Source organism: Anarhichas minor, unplaced genomic scaffold (assembly GCF_050575085.1).
Source record: "Anarhichas minor isolate MPS153535 unplaced genomic scaffold, ASM5057508v1 ptg000030l, whole genome shotgun sequence".
Classification (NCBI taxonomy): Eukaryota; Metazoa; Chordata; class Actinopteri; order Perciformes; family Anarhichadidae; genus Anarhichas; species Anarhichas minor.
Window position 1 is genome coordinate 3,462,044 of NW_027466476.1, and position 8,894 is coordinate 3,470,937.

General features: G+C 44.0%; 1 protein-coding gene across 1 annotated transcript in view; it reads left to right on the plus strand.

Moving 5' to 3' along the window:
- The window catches only part of mvb12bb (multivesicular body subunit 12Bb), a 28,914-nt gene extending 20,806 nt beyond the window's left edge, over positions 1 to 8,108 (plus strand). The window contains exons 7-9 of the mRNA XM_076104905.1: positions 3,787 to 3,842; positions 4,298 to 4,357; positions 8,067 to 8,108. Coding sequence (XP_075961020.1) covers positions 3,787 to 3,842; positions 4,298 to 4,357; positions 8,067 to 8,108 — 158 coding nt within the window. The remainder of the gene's footprint in view (positions 1 to 3,786; positions 3,843 to 4,297; positions 4,358 to 8,066) is intronic.
- Positions 8,109 to 8,894: the final 786 nt, after the last annotated feature.

Consider the following 8,894-nt stretch of genomic DNA (forward strand, 5'->3'; position numbering starts at 1 on the left):
TTGCAAGTGAGATTTTCTAACACATTGAAATTTTTCTTCACTCGTCTGTCGAGAGGGCTTGAAAAAGATAAAAGAAAAAGAATGGGTTTCATAGAGCCATAGTCATTAAAAGAATCTGAAAATAGCAACTCGCTATCATCTGTTCTCATAGCACGGGTCAGGAGCTCTGACACCTCCAAAATTCCTCCTGTCAGGGTAGGGGGCCATTTGTATTCTCTCTCATTAGGCAATTTGACTAATGACCTGCCGTGGCTGCAGAGCTACTGAGGGACCCGGAGCCTCGCGCCCTCTCTCGTGCAGCAGCCTGAACACACACCCTCTATTGGAATGGCACAGATGGCATGCCCGGGCGACAAAATAAACTACAATATGTCTCCGAGATGCTGTCAGGCCTGGGCACTATTTCTCATGTCAGAGAGGGGCTAAGGGCTGTGAGTGGGCATAGGGGGTCCTCCTCCAGCTCTCTGTTCATCTACTCACCATTATCTGCAGAGGTGACAGAGAGCGCGGTCTGCAACTAGAATAGCATTTCCATGGTCTGCATAAGGAATCCGCCTCAAATTGAGAGTCACCCCGACAGGAAAGGCATTGCAATGTGTAGCCCGGCTAGACAAAGAGAACAGCCAACATCCACTTGTTTGGAATATGAAATACAGCTGGATGCAAATAAAGCTCTAACGTGTTTTTGAGCGACTTTACTTATTATGTCTTATCATTCTATGGGACTAAACAATAGAAATCAGCTCAACCGCGAGTAGAGAAGTTGCAGTAGATGCTCATTTGCGCTTGCAGATTATTGCCCTGTGACTTTCTCACTTAATTCAGGTGCGAGACAGATTCACCCCCAAGTAATCGTACTAGACAGAGATCAATGCAATTCTGCTGAATTAGTGAAGTGTAAAATAAAAGTTCATCAACAGTCCTAAAGTGTTACTCTTGAGTTGTGGTTCAGGTAATGTGCGGAATGCTCGATCACCCGCGCATATTTATTTTCCATCAGTCAGTGTCGGAGCGCAACGCGGTGTGGTTTATGTGCGTGTATGTACGCCCGTGCGCACGGCCACGTCTGTTAGAATCCTGGAAATGCAATGTATGGCGCTGCTGAAGTCCTGGGTGACAGTGCATCCAACAATGGAAGAGTGAGGGATTAGTGCTCAGCCCAGCGTACGAGGGAGCCCTTCCCGCCCTGAAACAGCCATTCATCTGTGCCCAGGGGCTGCAGATGACAATGCAGCCATTGCTCATCGCACCTGACGGAGTCATTAATAAGGCAATGATCCACACGGGGCCTGTGCTGACTCCGTTCTTTACACTACAATCACTCAAGCCACAGGGTCCTCCTTACTTAACGCCACCTCTGCGCTCACCGCCGCCACCACCACCATCATCATCATCATCATGATAGTCATTGTACCAAAATTCCTGCCAGATGTTTTCATATTGACTGCACTCACATACTCCAAAAGCCAAATAACTACCCAATTCCCCACACTGCAATACAATCATGAGTTAATGGACTGTAGCCCGGCCATTTGAGCAGCTAGAACATGCTTCATAGTGGGGATTCCTGGTCAGAAGATTGGATTTACATTATTTTTGCCCTTTGCACCTTCGGGTTTCTCCATGGCATCCATTTCTTACCGCCAAGTCATCTCCCACGCGTCTCCATTTGTCTGGATGTGAGATAGCCTCTCTAGTATAGATGGTGGTGGAATACAAAGTGAGACCTGGTTTTAAATGTAATCCTTGAGCAATAAAGAAACTCTGTGGCCTTCAGCTCTGCATTCATCTGTCCGCGCCACGCAGATCCATCAGCGGCTACAATCTCGGCTTCCCATTGCTGGCTATTGATTCAAATGTATTCTCCCTGCCTGCCTGCCTCTGCCTAGCAATGGTGCTCCCAGCGACACAGCAGTGCGTGTTTGTTCACTTGTTTTTATGAGCTTAAACAAGTCATTGGACCTACCCAATCACCTTGGTGTGCTTGCTGCTTCAGATGGCCACATATCTAAAGGCGCTACAGGGAGGTGGGTGTAAGGGCTGGGGCGTTGAAGGAAGAAGGATAATCCTTTCACTCCTTGCACATTTTGAGCCGTGCTAGTGGAGAGGCTGGAGGGATGGTCTGTTGGTCCTCCACTCTGACCCAGATTTAAATATCTCAGCAGCTATTGGATTATCATATCATTTTGTACAGACATCAATGGTTCCCAGACACAATCCTAATGATTATTAAGATATAAGATATTTGTAGTTTTGAGTGAAATACTTCAGCAACTAATGGATGGATGGACACTAATGTCCCCTTCAGGATGAATGGTAATAACTTTGGGGGTCCCTTAAATGTTCATCTAGCGCCATCATCAGGTCAAAATTTCAATTTTTCCAATACTTTGGTTAATGACTAAATACCGGCACGATTTGTAATTTGTGGTGCTAGTTATTGGGAACGAACTTGTTGAACTTAGTAAACATCTAACCTGCTTATCATTAGCATTGCTGTCGTCGCTGTTGACTTTAAAGAAAGCACTGCTGTGCCCCAGTACAGCCTCACAGAGCGGCTAGCGTGGCTGCAGACTCTGCTGAGGGAGGTGATTGAAAGCCAGGAAACTAAATAATCTTCCCTGTGGTCACGGGCGTGAAGGTCATGCTTTGATTACAAAGATCACATTCTACTTTGCTCGTGTGGAAAGTGCCAAACCGTGCATCTGTGTAATAACCAAGACAGGAAAGCAAGTCACATAAGTGTCAATGTGAGGTATATTTTAGAATTTCATACTTTATAATATTGCTGTGAACAGGAAAAGGCCAAAAGGAGTGTCGGTTCCAAAACGATGACTCATGAACAGCTTCGGCTCACATTTATGAGTTCCCTTTCCTGTGCCAAAGGCCTGATGGACTGTGGGTAAAAGGACACCAGTTGGAAGCTTGGCCTCTTGATATTTTGGGGGCTCCTGTCAAAGCCAGCGGCAGCAAGTTTTGTGTCTCCAGATTCGGGAGTTTTATAATGAAGCCGAGCAGCTGCAGTTTTCCCTTCAGTCTGGAAACGAGAGGCTTTGTGTCCCTTGTCACCCTGTGTTAATTTGGGCCCTAATGTATTTTATAAACAAAGAGCTGCTCTCTAGCCTGACAGTCGTGACACCTTGATTCCAGTGCAGGATGCATGCAGTACGGGGTTACACCATTAATAATCAACTGGCAGCCATCACACCATTTTAACCACGATCATTATGATAAAGGGCATACACTTAATTACAGGCCTGCTTAATTATAGCTCTGTTGAAGCTCGTTTGTTTGGTCAAATGCTAATTATACCACCACGCTCTTGGCAAGTCCTCATTTCAATCCACTTTTTGCCGGCTGAACAGTGTGGCTTATTTTCATGCAAATTTGATATCTGGTGAATGTTTTGTTTCTCTTCTTTTTCCGCTTTTCTGTGCCTTGTGCGAGCGTGCCTTTGTTTCCGAGGTGAACATCTCTCAGACAAGACGGAATCGGGAATAATCAAGAGTAATTAAACTGGAAGAGGGCTGAGAGAGGGCTGGGCTGGAGGAGAGAGTGGAGGTGCTCAAATACAGCGCAGAATAAAAAAGCCTTTCATCTTCTCTCCATAGAGGGGGGGGGGGGGGGGGGGGAGGGAGGTGTCGGGGTGGCTGGGGATGTTGATAGCTTTGCCGTTTTATAAACCCACGCTTAGTCTTGTGGAAATGCTCAGGATCAGGGATAGGGAGTAATGTGTATATATTTATTTGTCAACCTTAAACTTTCTTTTTTCTTTCTTTGTTGCAGCTCTGGACGATGTGCCCTTTGCGATCCCTGAGAAGTTTTATGAAAACCCCAAAGAGGTAAACCTTCTTTGACAAATTTAAGTGACCAAATGCTTAATTACAAATAATGTGAGAGTGGTCATGACAGTTACTGTACAGCTACTTGTCCTGCAACCTGTTGTGTAGTATGGGCCACATTATTGTCATGCCGTTAGCCTTTCCTCCTCTCCTTTCTTTCCTCTCCTTTCTTTCCTCTCCTTTCCTCTGCTCTCCTTTTCTTTCCTTTCCTGTCCTCCAGACTGAGTGATGAATGCGTGCAGTCAGGCAGAGCTGGCTCAATGCAGTCCATTTGGCGGGCTGGCAGCGGTTGTCACTATGGCCCCGCTTGTATTGACACTGAGAGGGAGAGGATTAAAGATTTTAAGCATGCTTACTTAGCCATGAGCCTAACCGCCATGTTTCTTGTGTGTTTTTTTTTCTTCTTCTTCCTTCTTCCTCTCCCTCCTCCTTCTCCTCCCTGCTTTTGATTTCAGATGCAGCAAGTCAATTTAATGGGCATTACGATCAAATCCATGGCAGAGATCGAGGAGGAAGTGAGTAGAGGCTGCAACGCTCGGCTGCCACTGACGCCGCTGGCCCAGAATGCAAAGCAAACGGTCTTGGGGTTGTAATTAAGTGTCTGAGACAGCGAGGCCCTGTTGGCTCCACTAAGCCCCAATTGAATAAAAGCATGGCCAGGCTAGGCAGCCATTCTCTCCTACAAGCGCCGTCTTCTGTTCCAAAACACTTGACTTTTATTCCCCCAGTTCTTCTCTCAAACAGCTCAATCTAGCACCTTGCACAGCGCTGTAGATCTCTGGAGATCGCTGGAGATCGCTGGAGATCATGCAAAGCAAATACAAGCGCTACAAAGTCCTCCCCATTTCTGATGAAACACTGTAGCCTGCAGGCATTCGTAGGAGGAAAATCAACTGTGTGCAGTGTGTTTGTGTGAGCAAGAGAAAGAAGGAGTTGGTTCGTGTGAGTGTGTGTGTGTGTGTGTGTGTGTGTGCGCTTTAAAGAGAGTGACAACCCCCCTTCTCTCTCATTAGCACGGTATCTCGGTATCAGAACTGCCAGGAAGTGACAGACCACTGTAAAAAGAACAGGTGCTGTTGGGTTTGAGATGTGTTACAGAGCAAACACTCCCTCATCAAACCGGGTGTCTGTTCTGCACTCTGCCTCTGTCTTCTGTCACATACTATCCAAATCACACGGAGTCGCCATCTTGTCATATGGTCATCTGAATGAAGCTCATTGTCAGCGAAGGTATTAATGGCGTGTGTGTGTGTGTGTGTGTGTGTGTGTTTTCCAGGGTGGAGACAGGCTGGCTGCTCATCCTATATGCTCTTGTCTTTTCTTTTTTTTCCTTCCTCCTCTCCTCTCCTTTTCTCGGAGAGCGTGATTAGCAGGAGGACACATGGTGAGCTGAGCTGGGGTAGGGAAGGGACATGAGAAATCATTAATTACAGCCGCGCTGGAGCTGATGAAGTAAATGTGAGATAGTGTAACACACAGGATTTAGTGAAGTGGACGACAGCACAAGATTAATGGCGGGGCCAGGCTGATGAGGATGAAGTCACAGCTTAGCTTGATAATTAGTTTCCAAGTGGAAACATCCCTCACCATTGTGTTATTTTTACTTCTCTCCTGTTATTATTATCCCACGCCGATATCTGCAGAACAAGGAGGGAAATATAGTCAGTGATATTCTGGCAGACATGCTGGACAGCAGAGGCGTTTCTTTTAGAAAGTGATGCATGTCTGAACTATTGTCTTTCTTTCTTTTCTTTGTCTAGTTTTGCTTGTTTTTCTCTATCAATGCTCCACTATATATCTAATGACCGCTATGCTTTCTGCAGAAGTAGCAGCTCGTCCTTAGTAATACAAAGCCAGAAAGTAACAATCTAGAATGTCAGAAAAAAAAGCTCTTTTTTGGGAAAGAAATGGTGCCATAGTTTTCTGAATATTGCTGAGCGTTTCCTTCTTCTGTTGTCCAGAAGAGGTCGCTGTCTGTGCTTAACTCTAGAGGGTTTTTTAAACCCTCTTCAGAAACTGGAGGCGCTTTTCAACACAGAAACCTAATTGCCTCTTTCTAAACCCATTAAAAAGTATAGATTCATGAAAGAGATGTAATATGAAGAATTCTACATATGCACATGTAATTGAGGAAAACTGTTGTAATCACAGCCACAGTTGTAGATAAGACCATTTCCTAACAGGCATCACTTAAGCCATGTCTCGGATGATGTTGGTTCCAGCAATTAGGCATTCTTTTCATTTCCCAAATGACTCGCAAAACTTGCGGATATTATAATTGCTTTTAGCCACGCATATCTAATTTGTGTCTTTTTAAGTGTTAATTAGTACGCGATTTAAAGTGACGTCTTTATGTAGTTTGCTCTGCTGAAAAATGTTGTTGGCGGCTGGCTAATGATTTTCAGAGGGAGTATGCTAGGGCGGGAATGCACACATGACAAGATTTTCATTAGCACCTATGCATGATGGGCGTTCAGTGTTTGTGCGTGTGTGTGTTTCTGTGCCCGCGCATTGCTTGTGTGTGTGTTGCCATGTGAATGTATGGAGGGACAGTAGTGTACAAGGGGGTACGTGAGAGGTGTGAGAGGGAGAGCTCCAAATAGAGGTGGAATTAATGAAGACAACATGTCACATATTTTTGGCAATGGAGCAGGGACAGGAAATGAAGCTCTGCTCGTCTGGGTGACTGCCGCCCATGTTCTAGTGTGTCACTGTCCTGTCAGCCTGTGTATAAAACTGGCAGACATTGATACATGCTCTCCCTGATAACACCCCATTCCCCCATCCATCATCCACACACACACACACACACACACACACACGTGCACACGGGATTATTTATTTACTGTGCCAGATGTTGAGACTGCATTTTTGTGTGGTGGGGGGCTGCATTTCTTCACAACTAACAGGCTTGTGATATGTGACAGGTTCTGGGTAACTTGCAGCTTTCCTCCTCAAGTAGATGAGAATCAGGGAAAGGTGGTGTTTTGATGGAGAACCCGGTCTGAGCCATCGTGGCTTCCGTGGCTTCTGTTGGAGATTTGGAAAGTTGTTCCAGTGATCATACAGCATCACCTAGTGCTGTTCTGCAGTAATACAGCTGTCTAACTTGGTGAAGTGAGCTCCACTTAGTGTCGCACAACTGCTCCCAACACAAAATCATTATGTGTTGTTTGTTATTTACAGTTTGACCATCATCTAATCAAACATTATGCTTTTCATTATTGTAGATTATTCAATTGCTATAGTCACGCTACTTTATTTCTTTTGATCATTTATTAAAGATATGATTTATATCATAGAATTTGGAAAATGTACTTCTGGGAACTGCTAATGTTTTTGGGGAATGTAAATAAAACTTATTCTCTTCCGATACCGGTCCCAGTACCTCTGATACCGAATACCAATCCAATATCAGTGCACTCTTTTCTATCCTCTTCAACATCTGTATGCCTATCGGAGTGAAATCACTGTTATGTGAGGTGACTTGAGTCCAGAGTTTGCTGTGAACCCAAAGGGAATGTAACTGATAGTAGAAGCACTGAATTTTCTAATAACATTAACAAAGACATAGTTATTAATGTGGATCTGTCACGTTATGGGCTGTAGGTCTGTGTCAAGGCCAAACACGATCTGGCGGTTCCTTTTGACCTAGAATGATGTTACCTCCATTTCTTAGATTTGGGTTTGTGCCAATATAGGAGAAATTATACTTCTGACACCAACATCTGAAGGTTCTTCTCAATATGGTACCAAAGTTGTTGTTGTTTTGTTTTTACAATAGAAGGGAGTTAAAATCATGATGTATAGAATCCATGTAACGGCAAAAATGACACACTTTCCTGCCTTTAAGCCAAGAATGTAGTCCACATGTCATTTCCATGCCATGCCAGAAGGGGGCAGTGTTTGTTTGTATTTTCTCAATCTTGCTGTAGGTGTCATTTTAGGCCTGTAGTTTCAAAGTAGGGGAATAACATTACACCTACAGCAAGTACCAATACAGTTATTATCTATAGTTCAACTTAATATCAGTTAATAACATTCAGAGAGTTAAATTACTGTGGTGGTTCTCAGTTTCATTTTATGGACATTTTATAAATGTTATTTTGTTAATTTCTTTGGTATTAATCATTAAGATGATGCAGGTTGATTATGATGTTGTCCTGCTTTGATAAAATGTATATTTATCAGTGTGTACTTCCCCCCCCCATCCTTCTCTTGCAGTTTCAGTACAACTTCACCACAGAGCGAAGCATTGCTGTGTAACCTCCCACCCAGCGTTCACACCCGGCAGAGAGCCACGTCGCCTGAATCACTACAGATGGATTACTTGTGAAATAATGTAGTGTTGAAATTAAGAGAACGTTCGGGATGCACCGCAATTGTAAATTGTGTAATTTAAGACAATGAACGTATTTTAACGATGATTCAATACTTGAGGTATTTTTGATGATGTACTGTGCCAACTGTGCCAATTACATTTTAAAAGATTTACAACTTTATTTATCCTGACTTTTCTAAATGTGTGTTCTGTCTTATGTTACTCAGTGAATGTCATGCCCAAAATACACCGAACTAATTAATACCCCTAAACAGATTAATTAATAAAAGCCTGTTTGCCGTGACTCACATTCTGCTCATCAGCGTTACAGGGCAGTGCTGACAGTGAGTAGCAGTCAGGCAGGACAAAAGGGAACAGAGAAGCGGCCTCATCACACGCAAACAGGCTCCTCTGATGTTCATTTTCCAGTGGAAGCATCTATCCATCACGAAGTTCATCATGAGCAGCGTGCAGCAACAACGAGCGGCGCTTTGAGGCGCAGGAGCCTTTTACCACAGACGCCCGCCCACGTCAGCAGTGACTCCTCTCCTGAGTCAGGTCTTTAAGAAGAGAATAGAGCAAGTTTCAGCTCTGTGAATATCTTATTATTCATTATTTAATATCTTGTACTATCTACAGCTGTATGGAGAATGGTTTTGAAAGAACAGCAGACAAATGGACTATTTTGCAGTATTTTATATCCACAAACTCTTCATTTTCTAAATATCCAA